The sequence below is a fragment of the Camelina sativa genome, chromosome 9 (assembly GCF_000633955.1).
Source record: "Camelina sativa cultivar DH55 chromosome 9, Cs, whole genome shotgun sequence".
Classification (NCBI taxonomy): domain Eukaryota; kingdom Viridiplantae; phylum Streptophyta; class Magnoliopsida; order Brassicales; family Brassicaceae; genus Camelina; species Camelina sativa.
Genome location: NC_025693.1, coordinates 12,850,333 through 12,873,447, shown reverse-complemented (window position 1 = coordinate 12,873,447; position 23,115 = coordinate 12,850,333). Strand labels below are relative to the sequence as shown.

Here is a 23,115-nt window from a genome sequence, read left to right as displayed (position 1 = left end):
TATTTTAGGATCAAAAGAAACGTTTCTTGGTGGACAGGTGGCACGATGAGATTAATTTGATAAATTTTATTTTGCATTTCTCTTTCTCTTCGTGTGTTCTCTCTTCTCTCTCTCGCTCTGTCGACGAAATCGGCGATTCCGATCGAATTTTTTCTTCTCTTCCAATTAATTCCCACGTCTGATTCTCCATGGATTCAGCGTCGATTTGGTTCCGGTGAAACTCAAATCGAGACCGCTCTCGAGGTGATGATTTCTCTTTTTCTATGTTGCATCCTTGAGATTTTTAACTTGATTTGATTCGGTTCCGATGAATCTCTGAGGATTTAACGAAGTTTGCTTCACAATGTTGGACATAGAATTTGAAAATATTCCGGTCTCGAATTTATATGAGTAGTCCTGATTTTGTATACGATAATCGAGTTTTCGTGATGGGAATTGAAATTTTTTTGAACGCCTTACCTAATTTATGATATGTGCAGCTTTAAGGTTCTTCTTTGAAATTCTTGAATGAGATGTGACATGTAATTTTTGATTTGCAGAAAGCTGAACTTGTTACCAAGGAGAAAAATAGAGCTGATGTTGTTGCTATGAACGCTGAGATCCGCCGGACCAAGGGTCGATTATCGGAGGAAGTTGTAAAGTTGCAGAGACTTGCTGTCAAGAGGGTTAGCTTTCTTTCTCATGTTTAACACTTTGGTTCAGGGTTCAGCTACACACTGAATGTCTAGTTATATTAGTAGCTTGGCTGAAGAAGTTAAAGAGTTTGTGGAGAAGCAAGTGAAACTGTCTGATTCAGTGCTCAAAACTTGCGAATCCAAGGGAAAGCTCCATGAGAAATTCACGAAATTTATTGACTACCCTCGTTACGGTACGCCCTTTAAGCGAGGGAACAATTACTTTTACTTCCATAACTCAGGTCTTCAAGCTCAGAGCGTGCTCTATGTTAAGGTAAATTAATTTGAAGCAGAGAGTTATCAAATCATCTTCTTTTGTAACTTTTTCTTCCCATCTCCAGTTTCGTTAAGATTTGAACTTTTCCAGGATGATTTGGATTCTGAAGCAGAGGTCTTGCTTGATCCTAATACTCTTAGAGCATCTGCATCGCCGTATTTTCACACCGTCCGTCACATTTTATTTTTTTAATTTAAATCGAAATTAACCAAATATTGAAGAAACGTATCTACAAAACGGACGTATTTTCGTCGGTCCTTCATAACACGTGGCGGCGTGTTATTTGTTTCTGTCGTTTGGGTAGGATGAGACCAAAAAAATCGTCGCCAAAAACTTAGCTCACCAATTTTGCCGGAGAAGATGCAGCAGAGAAAGCCGACGGCGGGAAGACCCAGTGGTACCGATGGATCCGATTTCTCATACCGCTCGTCTCCGTCCTTTGATCTTTGTTCAGGTACTCTTTGATTTGGATTGATATGGTCTATATATAAAATTCGATTTTGTGATGCATTGCAAAGTGTTACATACTTGAGAACTGAATTCATCAATACATGTTTGTTATATTACTCTTAAAATTTTCAGGAGTAGTGTATGTGATCAGTATTCTCACAATTGAGGGAGTTGAACAAATTGCAATTAGCTCAATCTCATATACATTGTCAATGTTACCAGCTTTATAATGAACCAAATCTTTTAGTTTAGTGCCTAGCAAATTCATAGTCAAGTTTTGATGTCACTGAGATTGTAGTGATATTGAAGTTGTTGTAGCATTAGTTAAAGTGATGGATATTGTAATGGAGATGTATGCATCTCTTTTAGCTCAATTTTAAGGAGATGAACACCCTTGCAATTGCAGCTGCTGCTGCTGGCTTTGTGTCTTCATTGATAGGAGAATTAGGTTTTAACCGTCTCTTCTTTGTTGTTCTGGCGGTTAGGCATAACGAAATGCATCCTTTTTGTTTATGTTTCTTTTATATATGTTTGTTTTCTCTGTTAAATAGGTTGCAGACGCAGCAGAGTAAACCTTTTAAGGCTCTATACGGCTGCATCTAACATTGTTATGGTTCTTTCCGTGTTTTGTGCTGTTAGGAGCAGATTAACAATGGAGGTAAATGAACTGAGTCGAACACACTTTCACTATTGTACCTCATGAGTCAATTAGCTGAACACTTTCACTCTTGTACCTCATGAGTCGATTAGCTGATAAGCTTTGCTTAGTTAGAACTACATGTTAAAGATCCGATAATGATCCAAAGCATACCTAGATGTGGGCTAGGGTGATTGTGGTAGTAATGGTATCACAAAAGATGAAATTTAGCTTGTGCATTGATGCTATCACCTCACTCTCGATAAATGATGTAGGAACGGGATAGCTCGGGAACAACAGCGAAGCTTGAGCTTGCAGGGTTCATTTGTGCTCAATTAGGTAAAACACTCAAAGGATTCTACTCAGTTCTTCTAAGTACATCCTCATACTACTTGAGTTACACATTTGCGGGTTATAAATATTATGTTTTCTTGTCTCGAATGCAGGTTGTTACGGGTTCCCTTGTGAGTAACATGTCTCCACCTACGAAAGCAACATAGGGAGAAAGAGAAATCGGGGTAGTGTCAGTGTGTGATTCTCCTACATGAAGAGATTTGAAGGACCAAGTGAAGGACACCAATGCTAATACCAAGCTTAAGAAACTCTCAAAATAAGAATAAAATATTTGAAGGACCAAATATTGTCCTTCACCGATGCACATGCCCTTAGTGATGATGGAACTGTTTCTTTAAACACTTACTGTATCAGTGAGGATGCCAAGTATTTGGCTTATGGTCTTAGCTCTAGTGGTAGTGATTGGGTTACAATCAAAGTGATGAAGATTAAAGATAAGAAAGTGGAGCCTGATACTTTATCTTGGGTAAGGCTTCCTTCCTTCATGATGAATTATTTCACTCGTTAGTTACAAACTTCATCATTGACATGAATGGTCATTCTTGTTATGGGATCAGGTTAAGTTTAGTGGAATTACATGGACAAATGATGGGAAAGGCTTTTTCTATAGTCGCTACCCTGCTCCACTGTGAGTCTTTTGTTTTAACCGAAGAGCTTGCTGCGAGAAATGATTTGGTGCTTGCACTTCCGGCAAGGATTGAAGCCATACTTGATGGCACTGCGTTTCTTCTTTCCTTTTTATTATTAAAAATTGCATTAAAAAACAACTAAGAAACACAATAATGAAGATAGTCTAACACAGCTAGCTGTGGGAATGACTAAAACACCCATGTCACATTTATGACAACAACTATAAAATCAAGGTCATTACAGTATTTTCCAAACTCTTCCCAATCTCGATAGCTTCATCGTTTTTTTTTTGTCAATCACTTCATCGTACTGGTCGGCACAATTGAAATTGAAGTTGTTCTCTTCTCTTCCTTAAACTACAAGGGCAAAAGAGTGTATAATCTTGAGATGGGATCCAGGGACCAAAAAGTAAAATGGAGCTGGAGCTCAGCCTTAATCGGAGCAGTATCAGCAACAGCAGCGGCCTCACTCCTCAGCGCCAAGCCAAAAGATCCAACGTTCCACCTTATCTCCATAGACCTCACCTCACTGAAATTTAACCTCCCTATCCTCGACGCAGAGCTAATGCTTACCGTACACGTCACTAACCCTAACATCGCACCCATCCATTACTCCTCCACCACCATGACGATCCTCTACGATGGCACGGTTCTTGGCTCGGCAGAGGTCAAGGCTGGCTCGCAGCCGGCGAGATCTTGTCAGCTACTCCGGCTACCGGCGCGTCTTAACGGGATGGAGCTTGCGCAACACGCGCGGCAGTTCTTTTCTGACGTGGCGAAGAGAGAGATGAAACTTGAGGCTAAGCTTACGATTGAAGGAGCGGCTAAGGTTATGTGGTGGGATCATAGTTTTAGGGTCCACGTGGATAGTTTCGTTACCGTTGATCCTGTCTTTCTTGATGTTATTGGTCAAGAGAATAAGTCTCAGATGGATCTGTTTCTTACTTGAACTTAATTTAATTGTACCATTTTTAGATTGTGGTTAATTTTTTTTTTCAGTTATTGAAAAAGTCTTTTGAATTATATTAGCTTAGTTAAAATACAAGATGACTATCTTAACCATAAAAACAAAATACTTTCAAATTATTGTCGTTTTAATAGTTAAACTTTGTTTCAAATTAGTTATCTTTTCATGTTTTTAATACCCATTTTTGAGAAATCTTTTAATTTTATCTCTATAATTTTAGCATATATCAATATATTAATTAGGAATAAAACAAAAAAAAAATTATTAATACGTGTGAAATAGTCTTATTCCACATTCCACATTCCACAACTAATTTAAAAGTAAAATAATTTACACTGTATAAGCTTAGATCTATGTGAAGTAACCTTAGTATAGTGGCATAAGGTAAGTCCATTTGTAAAAAGCATCATCACACCCGGGATCGAGTCCTGGTTCCTACGAATGTAGGAATTTGGTTAATGGATCGGCCAGTTGTGGCCCAATGGTTGACAAAAAAAAAAACTTAGATCTATGTTTAATTGGTGGATATTAAACTAAAAAATATGCATTAACTAGATTTCAATAAATGCTTTTGAATACAAAACATTTGTGTTAATTATGGGAACCAAAACTTTAATTATATTTAGTTATGTTTGAAATGTTGTATGTCAAAATTAAACTCCCTTGTCTTAACATTCAAATGGAAGTGTTAATCTACCAAGTTCTAAGATCAATTTGGTTTAATATAAGATGAATTTACTATATCCAATTTTTTTCATTTTCACTGCAAAGCTTCAATTTAAGAGTCCTTGTTTAGTCATTCTTATACAACATAGAGTAAAAGCTTTTTTTTTTTAATTTTTCGCACGTGTAAAAAAAACTGATAAAACAAAAGAGTTCGTCCTAGCCGTTTCTCTCCCTGGCACAACTCCCGAGCTTCCTCCTTCCGGTGGCGTCGTCCCAAATCGGCGCCGCTGGGCTGCTTTCCGTTCACTGCGGCTCTCCCCTCTTGTATCAACACTGCTTCTGGATAGATTTCGATTCCACCGGAGGTTTCTCGATCTGTCACGCTACTCCGGTCATGCGCAAGATTCAACTCCGTTCCCACCCCTCTGCTCAACTGGTGGTTTGTCTCAACGAGGTGATTCTCCCGAGACCCCAACCATTCGATGATAAATCTGAGATTTCTAGGCTCCATGTGTGTTCTGCTCTTCACCTCTCTTACCGGTTCCCCTTGAAGTCAGTCCCATGACCTCCTTCGTCCTAGGGTTCTTACCCCATCACCAAGTGTTCCACTTGGCCGATGCTAGAAGTGAGCTCTGCTCTGACGCCAGAACTGCGCAAGACCTGGTCGATAAAAGCGGCAATCATTGTGACCCTGTATCCCCCTCCTGTATCCTTGGTTTCCTTAGTTTGTGTCTTGGCTATGCTCTCCTCCGATCTACCGCTTTATTTAATGAAGTTTTGCCTCACAAATCAAACCACTCTACTTTATGTTGATCCTGTTATTGGACTGAGCTTTGACGATACACGCTTTCTTTGCAGCGTCCTACAAACTCCTCCTCTGTCCTCTCGATCCAGGTTTGAACCCAACTCTCATCCGCAAACCCTGGTAGATAGAGTACTTCGATTAGTATTGGTTATATGTCTGATCCTGGAGCCCTTTCGACCCTTTAGAAGATTATCGAACCAAACTCGGATAGGTCTCTCTGCCTCTATTTTGGTTGGCCGCAAACAATCATATAGCTGTGTAATTGCCTTCCTAGAATGGTTAGATAAATCCATTTGTCAAGATTAGTTGGAAAGTATATACAAAACGCCCACCACACCCCTTAGCCTCTCCTCTTGGCTCCAACCTAGTGTATATCTTAATGCATTACAACAAAGCCGACAACAAGCTTTGTGTGGGAACCCTTAACCTCCATGGCTTTGAGCTTCATGTGAGGGAGGACCTACCTGCTCTGTTATGACCTTGTTTGTCTCTCCCTAGGTTCAACCTTATAACAACCCTACCCTTCATTCTCCTCCAACTACCAATAGGGTGGAAACTCAGGTTTGATCTAATATCACATTGCAATATCGGCTACAAGCTTTGTGTGGGACTCCTTAACCTCCATGGCCATTAGTTTTATGAGAGGGAGGACCCACCTATTTTGTTACGATATTGCATATATATTTTTAGAGTCCCAGATGTAGTTTCATCCCATGCTATGAGAATTGAGCCAGAAACTGTTTTACACTTTGATCAAGTTGTCTTGAATTTTCTCTCATTGGCTAGAGCACCCTCCATTGTCTCACCTATGTACCACCTTTGTAAACGCTCCACTGCATATCTTGCAAGAGCTATTGTTGATCACTTGTTGATCGAGGAAGTCGCGGAGCTTGTCTTCAAAGGCGCTTCCACCTTGGTCCCAACAGATCTTTCAAACTTTGCTAGCCTCCCAAAGACTTGCATCTTCTTGGATAACTCATGGAACCAATATCTCTATCTGCTTTGTAACCTTGTTAAACTTTGTAACTTTATTTGCTCCTCCTTGTATGAACTCTCCTCTTTGAGGATTTAAGTTTTAATGGAAACTTGTTTGATAAAAAAAAAAAAGAGTAAAAGCTTTTTAAATTTAGCTGGTCATATTCAAAAAGTTATTATTTTATTTTATTATCAAATTGTTTTCAAAACTATACATGTCCAATTAAAGATCGGTTATTAAATTACAGAATTTTTATTATATGCTCCCTAATTTTATTTTAGAAAATCTTTTCTCTTAATTTGGTCAATCGACTGGTAACTTCTTTAATGAAAAAAATAGGAGAAAAATAATATTATTTTTAATATTTTCAAATAAATAATGTTTTTACATAATTTTTTTGTTTTTTTGCTAGAATGTTAATTTCATTTTGTAACACTTGTTTTTTTTTTCACAAGTGTGTTGTTTTATTAGAAAAGCCAACTTTAATAAGTCAAAAAACTTACAAACGAAAGCCCAAAGTGTAAAAGGCCAAAAACCTAAAAGCCCAAATAAAGAAACCCTAGACTGAAGGAAAAGCAATATACATCACATAGTATACGTGAAAATTAGAAAACGATTTGGATGACACGTGGGAAGTTGAAGAGAAGGGAGTCTCAAACACCGGCAGAGTATTGTTACGCCGGAAAGCTTTAACTCCAGCCAGATTCGCCGGAAAGATGCTAGAGATCTCAAGCTTCGCCCAGAGAAATAAAGGCGAGATTCCAATTGAACTTTGATGAGAATATGACTCTACTTGATGCAAATATTTTTCATCTTCATCTTCAATCAAGCTTTTAATCTTCAAGGAACTTTTGCTAGGATTAATCTATCGAGCATGTCTTTATTATGCAAACATAAGAACACCAGAAATCAAACCAACCCAAACGATTCCACAAGCGTTGGCAGTGAGAAAGACAAACAATTGTTCTAATTTCATCAAAATCAGACCAAAGACACCAAATTAAACTTCAATCCGCATCTAAAAAGTTGATCTTTAAAATGAAAAATACCCAATAAGTTCAAAGATCAAAATAAACCCTTTAGAAGAAAGGAGGATTGAAGAATTCCAAATCTAGAGCAAAGGAATGAAAAAGAGAAATCAAAGTCAAGCAAACCCGAAGCAGATTAGAATCGAACGAGATCAAAAAGTAAAAACTAAAGCCGACCAAACACTGTTTTATAAGCCAGTCTTTGTCGGAAGAAAAACCAGACATCATCGCTTAAAAAGCCACCGATGCCGGAAATAACACTGGCTGAGATTGCTGAGTGAGCCAAACAACGCCACTGATATCCAATCAACCACCACTATGGTAGCCGGAGGTTGTGGATAGAAGCCAGAATTTAACTGGATGCTAGTGATAAGTAAAGCCGACCGATCTTACTATGAAAGCCGATATCGCCGGAGACAAAGCCAGCCACAGGTGCTATGGAAGCCACCTATGCTGGAGATAAAGCCAGCCACATGTGCTATAGAAGCCATCTATGCCGGAATCGAAACGGTGGACTCTCTCTCTAAAAGATTTTTAGAGAAGAGAGAGAGCGTCAAAGCTTGTAACACTTGTTATGTAGAAAATAAAATGGAAACATTTATGAGAAAAAATAATGTTTATCTCATATACTATCAATTAAATGTCAAAAGTCTTTTAAGTCTTAACATATCCGTAAACAGTTAACTTTTTCATATATCAAAGAAGGAACCACACGTACAGTCTTCTTCACCGTAAATGGCATTTCGTAGGGTTTTACTCTCTCACCTCCGCCGATCTCGTCACACTTACTCCTCTCTCTCTCCTCACCATGTCTCCGCTCCGGCACATCCGTCAATCCCTCTCGGTCTTTTCCAATCCCGATTCTTTTCCACTCCCCCGGACATGGACTCTGAGCTGACTCGACTCAGAGACGTTTCAGTCGATGGATTTGGAAGCAATGGTCATGGGTTAGAGTTGGGCGATTTAAGCCAAGATTTAATCGGAGCTGGTGTGTCAAACTATGATTACTTGACTCGACCTGTGATCTCGTTGCTTGATTCTTACCATGACCTTACTGGACTGCCTTGGTAATAACAATTCATAGTTCTGATTTGGGTTTCTATCGTATGATTAGTTATCTGCTTATTTCAGTTCAGATTGATGGAAAGTTTTGAGCTTTCAACTCTTAATTGACAAGTCAAGATTCGTAGTTTTGTGTCTTTTTGAGGGTTTTGCGAAATTTATTAGTTTTGTTAATTTGCCTCAGATGAATTGGTCAGGTGGGTAGTGATTGCTTCATCTACTGTGGCTTTCAGAACGGCTTTGCTTCCTGTCCTGATTCTGCAGCGCAAGCAAACGAAACGGATTTCACAGTTCCTACCTAAGTGTGAGCATTTTGTGGCGCTAATGTTTCTTTAAGTTCAGAACTCAACATTGGTTGTTGTGAAAGCATTGTAAAATGAAATCTTATGTTCACTTGATAATGATTAGATGCTGATGATTTGATAGTGGTATTTTTGTAGTACCGCCTTTCTGGCCTCCACAGGGTTCAGGAAGGAGTGTTATTGATCAGTTTAAGCTTTTCCGGAAGGAAAGAAAAGCTATCGGGTGCCCTTCGTTTTTGTGGGTTCCTGCTTATTTCTCCATCCAGGTGATACTTCATATCTTCTTGAGGAACTAGAAGTAATCTTATATTCCATGCCGCTCATAGTTCTGTAGAAATTTTGAATTTCATAGCCCTGTTGACTCTTCCATGTCTGAGTCAATGAGACCATATTTATGGAGCTTAGATGGCTAGTTTTGTGTTATTAGTGCGTCTTTTAGTTATTACCACTTACGTAACATTCTTTGTGGGTGTAAATATATTGTATCGAATGACATGAGATATAGTTCTTTGAGTGGCAAGAACTGTAGGCTTACTCCCTTCATTTTTTCGTCTGGCAGATTTCATGTTTTTTCTTGTGGATAACTAGCGTAAGAAGAATGTCACTTACTCATCATCCTGGATTTGATTCGGTAAGTCACCAGCCAGTATATTGGGATCACTTATAAGCATATTTTGAAATTATATATTGAAGGACTATTGTTTTCTTGTATATCTGGCCTTCTATCGTAATTCAGCTTATGTTCTGGAAAATGTCTTCTGCCTCACTCTCCTTTTGATAGAATCCCTTGTTCCATTGGTTGCAGGGTGGAGCTTTATGGTTTCAAGATTTGACTGAAATTCCCAATGGTCTTTATGGTCCACTTTTCCCCTTTTTAATTGCTGGTTTGCATTACACAAACACGCAGGTATGTACTGTTGTTTCTCTTGTTGCATGCCACATCGTATCAACTAGAATAATTTCTGCTGAACTATACTTCTTGTATTTTCTGCTTGTTTGAAATATATGTACATTTTCCTGTAGATAACTTTTACAGCATCTTCAGTTCACAAAGTTGATAAATTCGCGGAATTGGCAAAAGTGAGTTTTTCAACTTTGTCGTGAATATCTCAAATGTTCTTGATGCATGTTACATAACAATTGATGTGTGTTTATGTATCTGCAGGCTTACAAGACATTTCTGAATCTTTTGACAGTTGCTCTTTATTTCCTTTCATTCCAAATGCCTCAGGTAGATTAATCTCTCATCATATACCCCCTTCTGAAGCTCACATATTCTTGTTTCCGGTTATGTTGGTACAAAAAAAGGTTCCAGCCAGATAGTCTTTTCTATTATCGTTACTATATTTTGATACCGTTTCAGCGTAAGGTCATTCAACTATTTACTTGACTTAAATACTTTTTAAAAATCTGTATTGGCGACTAATCTTGAAACTATGCCATTCAAACTAGACCCTTTCCTTTTCAAGAGTATGTGATCTTCCATTGTAAACCTAGTGTCTCGCTGAGTTTTGTTATGAGCTACTGCTCTCAGTTTACTAGTATTCCCTGGAACAGCCATTTTCATTCCATTCTTTCTATTGGGAATACTGTATTTTACATCGCTACCTGTTCAAAAGTTTCATTTATTCTCTTTTTTTTTTTCTTGTCATAATTACTTCACAGGGAAGTCTGCTCTACTGGGCTACCAATTTGTCATTCAGCATAGCTCAGGTTTGTTCTAAAGATTGCAGTCTAAGATCTACTAATGGTGTGATATTTATGGTTTGTCTGATGTGGTATCTATTGGGACACGCTTTCTCTAGACCAAAAAATGAGAGTCTCGAATTCAGGCAAAACTTGAGATCATAGTTAAACTGGTTAGATATAGAATTTGTGAAAATTGGCCAAATCAAGAAATTATTTAGGGTTTGTAATCTTGAATTCATGTAAACTAAAAACTCTGTTACCTAGTGGCAAGTTCTACTCAGCATCTGCGTCAGGGATAGATGTTGCGGGTGTTTGACTTGAGGACCCAAAGCTTATCGTAGACGTTAGCCCTAAGTTACTGATAACTCTGTAGTAATTAGTCAAAAGTTTAGTAACTCTGTCTAGGGAGATTGGTTATGCTAGTTATGGGTAGAAAAGAGTTTACAATAATCACTTATGGTCTGTATCTCTCTGTTCACAACAACTCTACCTTCCCTTTTACATTAGATATGTAAGTACCCTTTGGTTCCCTCATATAGTGCATTGGCTTTGTAGCAATCAATCCTCAACCATCCTGTTGTAAGTGCTAAGTTGGGTCTACAAGGAAACGACACTGTTCAGAAAGAGGCTGGAAATCCTATATTGACAAACATTAATGAAGCGCAACTCACTGATTCATCCTCGAAAGGACGCTTGATCTCAGTGCATAACTTAACCCCTAAAGAGTTGGTTGCTGTAAGTCGATGTCATGGATCGGGATCTTTTAACAATATTTAATCTTCCACATCTTTGTTACTGATGTGAACAGCTTTCCTTACCAGCTTTCTGCCAAATACTTGTCCGGAGGGCACAAAGAAAAATCAATTCCGCTATTAAGGTAACTATGTAGCTAGGATTTCTTCTCATCGGGAAAAAGCATATCCTTGGATCCGTATTTGTCGATGTGGCTGTTCCAGTGACTTAAGTTGTGTTTTTTTTTTTCTTTTCAGATTGGCATTAGAAAAGGATCCTGAATATCTTCAAGCTATGATTATTCTTGGCCAGGCTTTATATCAGAAAGACCAGTTCGCTGAAGCTGCAAAATACTTAGAGGAGGCTGCTTCAAAGGTGAGATGACGACGTTCTTTGATCTTATTCTTTATGATATCTAATAAGAAACCTATAACCATGTTAATCGGAGGTAATTATGATCCTCTCAGCTTCTTGATGCTTGTCCAACAGAAGTTGCAGAAGTCGATCTTTTAATTGTTGCATCTCAATGGGCAGGTGTATCCAATATTCGACAGGTGCATTATTGACACACTTTATGTTTTCACCTATCTTTTTGTACACGTTGATACTCAAAAGAATTATTCGCTCATGGCTTTAGGGAAAGACATCAGAAGGAATCACACACCTTGAAAGAGTAGCACACATGGAAGAGCCTGAAGATCCCAAGAGCAAAGCTCATTATTTGGACGCATTGGTTCTCTACTCAAGGTAGAAAGATTAACAAGTAAATTAGTCTCAACTCTCAAGCGTTAGGTCTTGTGTAATGTGTTGACCATTTTTGTGTTCAGTGCTATATTTAACGAAGGAAGGAGAGATGAAGCTGCAAAGTATTTGAGAAGAGTGGTGGCTTATGATCCAGCCTTCAGTGAATTGCTGAAACAATGCGAAGAAGATGATACCGATACCATTCCCACTTCTTCTTCATCTAATTCTACCCACAAAACTTCATAATTTTTTTTTTTTTTTTTCTGTTGTTTTCTTGCCTTAAACTTTACTGATTTTATTTTGGGGGTTGGACCATTGAAATCGTTTTTTTTTTTTTTTAGATAAATAAGAATATGGATAGCTTATCTTCCATTCTATTCAAAATAAGTATGTGTATACGAATATTATTATACAGTAAAAAATAAGAGCAAATACATATTTATTTTCATATTATTACATGGCTTAATCCCCATAACTAAAGTGGTTTCTATTTCATCATAAAAGACTCCCTTGTTTGGGCTTAAGACTCTCTTTCTGAACTAGTGTCTTCAGATTAGGTCGGAATAGAGCTTTGACTTGGAAAAAAACACTTTCCCTTTAGTTGTTTTTAACCTGTTTACAGCCGCTTTGTCTGCTCATCAGTATTAGCCAAGATATTACAAGAATCTGAAGGTTTTTTCGTTTGGTTATTCTCACAAGGAGAAATGTCGTCAGCAATGGATCGAGCTTTGATGGCCATGTCTTTGGAGGAGGAGGATGTGCCCTTTGATATGCCCGATTTGCCTGAGTTTTCATCGGTGAAAGAAAATGCCCAAAGTTTAGTGGGGAGGCTACTAAACCCTAAATGTCAATCGATGAAGAATCTTATCCGTAATATGCCCCGAAAATGGTAGAAAGAAGGAAGAACAAGAGGAGTTGCACTTTCAAAGGAGAAATTTCAATTTTTCTTCAATTCGGATCACGATCTGGAAGAAGTTATACAAAAAGGGATTCATACTTTTAACGATTGGTCAGTGGTGGTGGCTCGGTGGCAAGAAGTTATTCCAGACGACTATCTGCAATTCACACCCATCTGGGTTCAGATCTGGAATCTTCCGATCAATTACTACACAAAGCAAGCAATCACAGCTCTTGGAGAAGTACTTGGTCGTGTGTTAGAGGTAGCGTTTGATACAGAGAAACCTCAGCTGGAAGAGTATGTAAGAGTCAAAATCTTGTTTGATGTGTCTAGACCACTTAGACGATCAAAGTTGGTGAATCTACCAAAGGGTGGAACGGCAAATGTTTTCTTTGAATACGAAAGAGTACAAAAGAGGTGTTTTGAATGTCAAAGAATGACACATGAGGTAGATGATTGCCCCCTGGTAATCCAGAAGAAGAATGAGATGCACGATGCAAAAAGAGCAGGGAAATCTGTGGGTGTTACTAAACAGACACTGATCCTCAAAGAATCTGATCCACTCTTTGGAATTCTAAACAAGACCAAGTGGGAGTCGATCCAGTAAGTGGTAGACCGAAGATAGCACCTGCAGTATTAGAAGGTATGCGGCAATACATGAGAGTGTCTTCACAAGAAGAGAAATTACTCAGAGCTGATAAAGTTAAAGCGTCTGTAAGAGAAGTGGAAAAAGATCCTATTGCAGCAAAATCCATTCTCAGGTTGGAGCCGCCTCCCATCTTTCACCCTGATGTAAACAAGAATAAGGGGGTGGTGTTCTCCTATGACAAACCAACCCTAGATTGGGTCTCTAAAGAGAATGAGCAAAAAGATACTAATATGGGAGATTTTGCTGGTGATGGCTCAAAGTCCAGCTGGAGTGAGCACGGGGCTAGTTCTTCTTTGGTTAGATCTGGTAAATTCTTATCGTTATCCCAGCCGTTTCAGAACAATGCAACGGTTTATGGATCCAAACCTTTTGAGGTAGGATCTTCCGGGATTGTTCTGAATAAGGCAAAGAATAAACCAAGGGGTCGACCAACAAAAAGCAAAAGAAAGCCAAAGGTGATGTCTCAAGCTGATGGAAAGAAGTCAGAGGTTTTAAAGGTGGGAATTGAGTTTGGGAGTCAAGAAAAAAGGAAAGCAGATGATGAGGATACAAGCACTGCAAAGTTGGCAAAGCTTAATTCTCAAAAGGTGAACCCAAAGGGGGGTTTGCCTAAACTCCAATGAGTGTTTTGAGCTGGAATTGTCAAGGATTGGGGCGGCCTCAAGACTTGACAATTCCTCGCCTAAAGGAATTGCGTAAAAAACAATTCCCGGAGGTGTTGTTCTTGATGGAAACAATGTATAGGAGGGATGTTTTAGTAGATCTTAAAGTATGGTTGGAGTATGAAGGTGTGTATACAGTGGATCCTATAGGTAAGAGCGGCGGTTTAGCTCTCTTTTGGAAAAGTAGTGTGAATGTAGATATTAAGTTTTCGGATAAAAACTTATTGGATGCTCAAGTACAGTTTGGAGCCTCCAATTTCTATATCACATGTGTGTATGGGGACCCGGATAGAAGCAAAAGATCCGAGGTGTGGGAGAGAATCTCTAGGATTGGTGTTGGAAGAAGTGATAGATGGATTATGCTGGGTGATTTTAATGAGATTTTGCATAATGGTGAGAAGTTGGGGGGCCAAGAAGAAGTGAAAATGCCTCAAAATACTTTTCTGAGATGTTAAGTGCCTGTGGAATGATAGAGCTGCCAAGTAATGGAAATTCATTTTCATGGGCGGGAAGAAGAGGCGATCATTGGGTTCAGTGTAAGCTAGACAGAGCTTTTGGAAATGAAGATTGGTTTAATTGCTTCCCAGCTTCAAACCAAATTTTTTTGGACATGAGAGGTTCTGACCCTAGGCCAGTTCTAGTGAAAATTATGTCTTCCCAAGACTCGTATAGAGGACAGTTTAAGTTTGATAAGAGATTCCTCTACAAGGAAGATGTAAAAGAGGCTATAGTCAGAGCTTGGAGTCCCAGAGCCTTCAATACCAATGTCTCAGTAGCGGGAAGATTGCAAAACTGTAGAAAAGCCTTAAGCTCTTGGAAAAGAAGAAACAAGACCAATTCAAAAGAAAAGATTCAGTTATTGGAAGAAGCCTTAGAGACTGAACAGTCGACAATGTGGCCAAGATGGCACAAGGTTTTGGTGCTAAAAAGGGAATTGGCAAAAGAGTACAGAGAGGAAGAGAAATATTGGCAGCAAAAGAGTCGAAAAAAATGGCTAAGGAGAGGAAACCGGAACTCAAAGTTCTTTCATGCTTCGGTCAAGGAGAATAGGCAAAGGAAACGGATTGAAAAACTAAAGGATATCAATGGGAACTTTCAGTTCTCCGAAGCAGCAAAAGGCGAAGTAGCAACAGCCTACTTTCAAAGGTTATTCACTTCCTCAAATCCAGCTAGCTTTTCTGATTGATTTAGTGGTCTCAATCCAAGAGTGACTGACGATATGAATGAGGTTTTGATTGAGAAGGTCAGTGCTGAAGAAATCAAAGAAGCATTATTCGCAATCAACCCTGCAAAAGCTCCGAGACCAGATGGTATGTCTGCACTGTTTTTTCAACAGTATTGGTCAATTGTGGGACAAAATGTGATATTAGAAGTTCAACAATTCTTCCAGGATGGGTTAATGCCGTTGGAATGGAACTACACTCATCTTTGCTTAATCCCAAAGACACATCATCCTACAGAGATGGTTAACCTTTGTCCAATTAGTCTCTGTTCGGTGCTGTATAAGGTGATTGCAAAGATTATGGTGAAAAGAATCCAACCGTTCCTGACCTTGATTGTGTCCGAAACTCAGTCTGCGTTTGTGCCGGAAAGACTTATCACCGACAATATCCTAGTGGCTCACGAGTTGGTTCATAGTCTCAGAGTTCATCCTCAAATAGCTTCGGAGTTCATGGCAATAAAGTCTGATATGTCAAAAGCCTACGACAGAGTTGAGTGGAGCTACCTTAGATCTCTACTACTAGCTTTGGGGTTTCATCAGATATGGGTGGACAGGGTAATGGTATGTGTTTCCTCAGTCACCTACTCAGTTCTTATTAATGATTCCCCGTATGGAATGGTTATCCCCGAGAGAGGCTTGAGACAGGGAGATCCTCTCTCTCCCTTCCTGTTTGTGCTTTGTACCGAAGGGCTAACGCATCTTTTAAACAAAGTACAATGGGAAAAACAGATAGAAGGAATCCGGTTTCATCAGAATGGGCCAAGTGTGCATCACCTTATGTTTGCTGACGACTCACTGTTCCTCTGCAAAGCCACAAATGAGCAGAGCCAAGTGTTGCAAAATATCTTAAGGATCTATGGGGAAGCTTCTGGACAATCTATAAACCCATCTAAGTCCTCTATAACCATTGGAGCTAAGGTTGAAGAAGAAAAGAAAGCAAGCATCAGAGTTATCCTAGGGATACAAGCAGAGGGGGGGTGCAGGATCATACCTTGGGCTACCTGAATGCTTCAGTGGGTCGAAAGTGGAGATGCTCAACTATCTAAAGGATAGGCAGATGTCAAAATTTTCCGGATGGTATACAAGATGCTTATCACAAGGAGGCAAAGAAGTTTTGATCAAGTCGGTAGCGTTGGCGATGCCAGTCTTCGCTATGTCTTGCTTCAAACTTCCAATTTCAACGTGTGAGAATCTTCAGAGTGCAATGGCTTCATTTTGGTGGAGTTCAAACGGACATTCAAGGAAGATACATTGGCAAAGCTGGGATAGGTTGTGTTTACCAAAAGACTATGGAGGTTTGGGGTTTAGGAACATTCAAGTTTTCAATCAAGCCCTCCTAGCCAAACAAGCATGGAGATTACTTCAATCTCCAAATTGCCTTCTTGCTAAGCTCATGAAAAGCAGATACTACGATGAGTCGGGGTTTTTAGAGGCTTCCTTGGGTAAGAGACCATCCTTCGCTTGGAGAAGCATTCTCTATGGGAGGGAGTTACTGGAAAAAGGACTGATTAAGAAAGTTGGGAATGGAGAGACACTAAGTGTTTGGACTGATAAGTGGATCTACGACGAGGAGTATAGAGCACCTTGGAGGAAGAATTTGTTCTTTGAAGTTGGATTAAAAGTCAATGACCTTATTGATGATTCAACAGGCTACTGGGATCAAGATATGCTTGAAGAACATTTTCTGCCTCAGGATATAACTCGTATAAGAGCCATAAAGCCTATAGCATCCCAACAGGATTACTTTGCATGGAAGTTTAACAAGTGTGGTGACTTCTCAGTCAAATCAGCTTACTGGCTAGCTTTCCAAGAAAAAAATGACAGTCTGATCAAAGAAGTTTCGACCTTGCCTTCTACCCTCGATTTGAAAAAACTGGTTTGGAGATTACAGACTGACCCAAAGTTAAAAATTTTTCTTTGGAAAGTTTTGATAGGAGCCTTACCAGTAGCAGAAGCGCTAAATAGAAGAGGCATGGAGATGGATAGTGTTTGTCAATTATGTGGAGAAGAAGGTGAGTCCATAAACCACGTTCTGTTCACATGCTCAGCGGCCAGACAGATATGGGCATTAACTGATTCTCCTTTTCCCTTGGAGGGTTTCCAACTCGGGTCAGTTTACTCAAATGTGTATCATCTATTATTGAACAGAAGCAATAAAGATTGGCCTTTGGAGCTACGCATGAGTTTCCCCTGGATTTTATGGAGAGTTTGGAAAAACAAGAATTCTCTGTTCTTTGATGGGGTCGTTTTCTCAGCCTTGGAATCAGTTGGAAAAATTAGAGAAGATGTCACGGAATGGTTTGAGGCTCATAATGAAGAAACGGGAGGAGACCCAGTGTATGATCAAAGGGAGAATGGTAGGGGTGATAGAAGGGACCAAAGGGAAGTGAAAGTCTGGGAAGAACCTCCACAAAATTGGTTAAAGTGTAATGTGGGTTCTTTCTGGTCAAAGAGAAATAGAATTGCAGGTGGAGCCTGGGTTTTAAGAGATGAAAAGGGGGAGGTGTTACTACATAGCCGTATAGCTTTTGGAAATATTGGGAATGCGGTAGACGCAAAGCTAGGGTGGTTCTATGGGCAATAGAGAGTATGACCAGCCATAAGGTAAATAGAGTTTTATTTGGGGTTCAAGATAAAGGTTTGGTGCAAGCGGTGGAGAGACCGATAGCTTGGCCAAACTTTAAAGCTCAAGCATTGGCGATAAGAAGCTTTTTGGGCAGAATGAAGGATTGGTGATTGTGTGGTGAATCGGTAGCAACAAACCGAGGTGCAAACTTAATAGCTCAGAGTGTCACAGGTGACCTGAGACTTCAATCCTATGTGGAAAGGGGTTACCCAGCATGGATGGCTACTGAATTTGAGGAAGAAAAAGTTTGAACTTTCGGTTTGGTGAGGATCGGATCCCTGAAAAGGATAAGCTTTATAGTTGAGCTGCTTTTGTATAGAATCTGGCTTTTGTGAAGTGTAGTTAGTTAGATTAGACTAACTGAAAGAAGAGATTGGGAAAGGGTGGGCATTTTTGTAAACAATAGTATGTAACTCTTGAGGCCTTTTAAGGTCATAATGCAATATAAGATCATATGACAAAAAAAAAAAAAATCCCACATTAAGGTTATATTACTTAGAGCAAATCCAATGCACATACTCTCAAGGGAATTTTAAAAAATGTACCACATTGCATATAAACCTTTTCAATTATACCACATTCGATGAACCTTTTGAAATCTACCAAATTGAGCTACAGAAAATGACGTTTTTACCCTCAGTTGTTTGCTTCCTGCGAAACAAAATAGGTGCTCGGCGAGTCAGTACAACCTACGAATTGGCATTAATGACATGGGTAACTGAAATTGGCATTAATAGCGGACAAAGAAGTTGAATGCTGGGTAAAAGGAAGCATTATAGTATTAAGAATAAAATATTAAAATTTCTTGTTTTTAACGGACAAGTTGCTTGCGTTTAATAGAAGGAGAAGGATTGAGAGTGTTTTTTGTGGTGGACGAAGACACTGGTACGAAGGTATGTGAACATTTATTGTGACAAATATTTGTATTTCAAGTGTTTTGATAGCCAATTGGTATGTTCGTTGTGCTGCATTAAATGTCCATCTTATGATAGTATAAAAAGAACAATTTTTGAAAATGTCGTAACATGTTTTAGATGGCATTTGTAGGTGATGGAAGAAAGTGTTTGTGTTTTAGTTGGGGACTGGACTTGTGCAACAAGCGGGATTTGGAAGTTTGTTCCTCGCGTGGGAGAATTGGCAAGGTGTGTAGGGTATAATCAAGGGACGACATTGGTAGAGTTGGAAGAGAAGGTTGCAAAAGCGTTCAGGGTGTGCTTATGGGAGACAAAATTAATCTTAAGCTTTTGCTTTAAAGGAGAAGCGGGTATTATGAGTCAAGGAAAATGGCCCCCTGTTGCGTTAAAATCAGAAATTGATTGGAATCAGTTCAAGGGGTTGATGGCGGATTACCCAGGACTATATCTCTATGTGAGTTTTAAAGGTTCGGCTGATGGAGAAAAGAGTGACGATTTTGTGTGCGCTGGTATGGTTGCGGATGAAGGAGATGATGGGCTTGATGATGAAGTTTTGGTGGCGTTTGTGGAGGAGGTAGAAGCAAGTTATAAGGCAAGGATGGCTGAAAGGGTGGATAAGGATAAACAGGGGGTGTCCACAATAGTTCCGTTGGTGGACAAGTATAATCAGGGGTTGTCCACTAGTATCCCGTTGGTGGAGAAAGATACTCAGGGGGTGTCCACAAGAGCTCCGTTGGTGGACCAGGATAATCAGGTGATGTCCACTACAGCTGCGTCGTCAGACAATGAGATTGGATTGGACAATAATTGTGAAGCGGGTCTATATGAGGTTAGTGTGGTTGATAAGGATAAACAGGGGGTGTCCACAATAGTTCCGTTGGTGGACAAGTGTAATCAGGGGTTGTCCACTAGTATCCCGTTGGTGGAGAAAGATACTCAGGGGTGTCACAAGAGCTCCGTTGGTGGACCAGGATAATCAGGTGATGTCCACTACAGCTGCGTCGTCAGACAATGGGATTGGATTGGACAATAATTGTGAAGCGGGTCTATATGAGGTTAGTGTGGTTGATAAGGATAAACAGGGGGTGTCCACAATAGTTCCGTTGGTGGACAAGTGTAATCAGGGGTTGTCCACTAGTATCCCGTTGGTGGAGAAAGATACTCAGGGGTGTCACAAGAGCTCCGTTGGTGGACCAGGATAATCAGGTGATGTCCACTACAGCTGCGTCGTCAGACAATGGGATTGGATTGGACAATAATTGTGAAGCAGGTCTATATGAGGTTAATGTGGTTACTGCATTAGAACCTGATCACAATGTAATGGTGGGTGACCATGTTGAGGTGGTGGTCAATGGGGAAGATTGGCTTTGTGATGTACCGGTTTCTGATATGAGAGAGATGGGGGACAATATGATTAATGTAGACATAGTCAAATAAAGTGGTGATGTTGTAGGTCCATTGTCCACTGTAGAAGTAGCAGTGGACAATCTCATAGTTGGGGATAGCAGTCCAGAATATGATTACGATGAGTGGACTGAACGGATTAACAAAGAGTATCCTCCGGATTGGGATCCTAACATGGAGAGGACGGGTGTAACTGATGATGAAGATTAGGGTGTGGTTCTTGTAGAGGGGAACTCTAGCGGCATCCCAATGAACAATGCGATAGTAGCAGTGGGTTCATCGTCTGGTTATCAATGTTGGGATGCTGATTTTGTTGATTTTGTTGGAGGACTTGTGATAGATGAAACTGACCCTTTATTGTTGAATGACGCTCCACCATGCCATGATAATATGAGAGGCTTGCCAAGCCATGAAAGAAACATGGATTTCAAATGAGCGGGTGATGCAATCTATGTAGGTATAATATTTTTCGATAAGGCCGAGATGCACAATGCGCTATCACTTTATGCTATGAAGAGGATTTTCTGCTTCCGTATAGTTGCTTCCGACAAAACGAGAGTAATTGCAGCCTGCGTGGACAAGAATTGTGGTTGGAGGGTTTATGCTGTCACTCTTCCAAACACCTTGAATTTGGAAGTGAGAACTGTTACAATGGAACACAACTGTGACGTTACGGCTAGGTCTAGATATGGTTCTAAAGCAACGGCGAAGATATTGGCTGGACTTTTGCGAGGGAAATTTGCAAATGGGAAAAAAGGACCAAGGGCATGCGAGTTACCAGAAATGGTATTGTCAGAGTTGAACGTAATGATATCGTACATGAAAGCCTGGAACGCTAAGGAATTGGCTGTTAATGCTACACGTTGACAGAAATTTGAAGCTTCCTTCTTCAGTTCCTCGTGTAGCTAAAAATTTGAACGCTAAGGAATTTCTGAACGCCGCAATGCAAAAGGCTGTTGATTATCCGATAGTGTCAATGGTAGAGTTCATAAGAGCAATGTTGATGAGGTGGTTTTGGTGTAGAAGGACATTCGCTGGGAAGACAAGGACAAGGTGTACACCAGAAATTGAAGAATTGTTGATTGACCATCTGAAGGAGTCACTCAATTGTGCGGTCAATGGAGCTACTGACTGGATTTACCAAGTGAACGACGAGATTGGGTGTGAGTTTATAGTTGACCTTGAGAAAAAAACATGTACTTGCAGGGTTTTTGACGTACTTATGGTACCTTGCTGTCATGCTCTGGCTGCTGGTCGAATAAGAAACATTGACCCATACACACTTATAAGCCGCTGTTATTTCGTTGGACCATGGAGGGAAAAGTACAAAGGATTTTTAATGCCTCGTCCAAATGAGAAAGACGTGGACATCCCAGAAGAATTGACAGAGGTACCTGTAAACCCACCAAGGACAAAGCGGCAGGGGGGAAGGCCAAAAAAGAGAAGGATTCCATCACAGGGTGAAGTTCATCACGTAAGTCACTCTATTTAAACATTTATGTCCACTCTTATGAAACATGGTCCATTTAACTAACCATTTGTTGGTTGGATATGAATGTTTTCCAGAAGAAGAAGGGAGTAACAAAATGTGGGAGATGTTTTGGACAAGGTCACAACAGGAAAACATGCTCGACGCTAATTTGAAGAGATGAAGATTGGTTAAGGAAGTGTTTTTTGGCATTCCATTTTTTGGATGCTGATGGATTTTTCACTATGAGTCCCTTATTATTTTGTCTACTATGGTTGTAAGATTTAATGTCCTTCAGCATTTGGGAAATCAAATTGGGTAGTATGGCATTTGGGAAATCAAATTGGGTAGTATGGCTGTTATTTTGGGGGATATGGATGTAAGACTCTTTTGGCTATTATGGTTGTAAGATTTAGTCGACAAACACCTTTGGCTATGGTTATTATGGTTGTAAGATTATTTTGGGGATATGGTTGTAAGACTCTTTTGGGGGATATGCTTGTAAGACTCTTTTGGCTATAACTGTTTTAGTCCACACACACCTTCAACATTTGGCTACTATTCGAACATGTGACTGAGTTATGCCTGATGATGGAAAGGTAATTTAACTGTGGACATAACATAATATGAAATATTGAAAGTGTGGTAATAGACAAGTAATTTTGAAAGTGTGGATATGCAATTAAAGGCATGCTTAAATTAGTCTTCTGAAAACAACACAAAAGATAGATGGCCAGGTAGTACATAACTTAGAAAGAAAAGATAGAGGACATTGGAAACAGAGAGTACATAACTTAATAAAAGGAAACAGAAAGAACTGGTAGACAAGATTCTTGGACTGGTAGACAAGATTCTTGTACTGGTAGACAACATAAAGTACGGTGATTTCTAGCAAACACATTAATGCTTAATAATGTAAAAAAGTAGGCCAATAAGTAGTAAAAAGAGAAAGGCAATGGTGAATCCTTTTAACCCAAAGGTCGATGGAGTAGAAGGGTGATTGTTCCTTGGTGTAAGGTTGTGGACGTTGGAAGCAAGTTCTTCGTAGCCATCACTGATCTCACGAATAAGTTGTTTGAGGTGGGCAATCTCTTCTCCATGATGTTCCATTCGGGCGGCCAGCATAGAGGGGTAGACCTTCGTGCCATTTGGTCCAAGGGTGAAGTAGTTGATAAGGTCGTCACGCTGATCAAGTTTTGAGTGTAGGTCGTGGATTTCCTCGTTGATGGCCCCGTGCCACAGCTTGTTGAGGTGTAAACCGCCATCCTTGTTTTAAGAGA

At 39.7% G+C, this 23,115-nt stretch overlaps 3 protein-coding genes across 8 annotated transcripts; all 3 read left to right on the top strand.

Moving 5' to 3' along the window:
• LOC104710905 lies at nt 10-3,995 on the top strand. Of its 5 annotated transcripts, none has more exons than XM_019230444.1 (8): nt 10-243; nt 540-665; nt 741-948; nt 1,042-1,405; nt 1,953-2,059; nt 2,314-2,377; nt 2,485-2,858; nt 2,950-3,995. In XM_019230444.1, the coding sequence occupies exon 8, from the start codon at nt 3,410-3,412 to the stop codon at nt 3,968-3,970; it is 561 nt and encodes a 186-aa protein (XP_019085989.1). In that variant the 5' UTR covers nt 10-243; nt 540-665; nt 741-948; nt 1,042-1,405; nt 1,953-2,059; nt 2,314-2,377; nt 2,485-2,858; nt 2,950-3,409; the 3' UTR covers nt 3,971-3,995. The 5 variants fall into 5 exon arrangements, with proteins under 5 accessions (XP_019085989.1, XP_019085990.1, XP_019085991.1 ...); XM_019230445.1 differs by having other exon boundaries at nt 738-948; XM_019230446.1 differs by lacking the exon at nt 1,953-2,059 and having other exon boundaries at nt 540-948.
• On the top strand, nt 8,130-12,440 carry LOC104710903 (ALBINO3-like protein 3, mitochondrial). Of its 2 annotated transcripts, none has more exons than XM_010427555.2 (14): nt 8,130-8,530; nt 8,723-8,829; nt 8,966-9,093; nt 9,387-9,458; nt 9,633-9,734; nt 9,851-9,907; nt 9,993-10,058; nt 10,493-10,540; nt 11,072-11,251; nt 11,338-11,393; nt 11,506-11,623; nt 11,716-11,802; nt 11,886-11,995; nt 12,076-12,440. In XM_010427555.2, exons 1-14 carry the CDS (start codon nt 8,199-8,201, stop codon nt 12,236-12,238), a joined length of 1,626 nt encoding a protein of 541 aa, XP_010425857.1. In that variant the 5' UTR covers nt 8,130-8,198; the 3' UTR covers nt 12,239-12,440. The 2 variants fall into 2 exon arrangements, with proteins under 2 accessions (XP_010425857.1, XP_010425858.1); XM_010427556.2 differs by having other exon boundaries at nt 8,409-8,530; nt 8,710-8,829.
• Nucleotides 19,452-22,317, top strand: LOC104710902. The gene is made up of 2 exons (XM_010427554.2): nt 19,452-21,841; nt 21,934-22,317. Exons 1-2 carry the CDS (start codon nt 21,221-21,223, stop codon nt 22,009-22,011), a joined length of 699 nt encoding a protein of 232 aa, XP_010425856.1. The 5' UTR covers nt 19,452-21,220; the 3' UTR covers nt 22,012-22,317.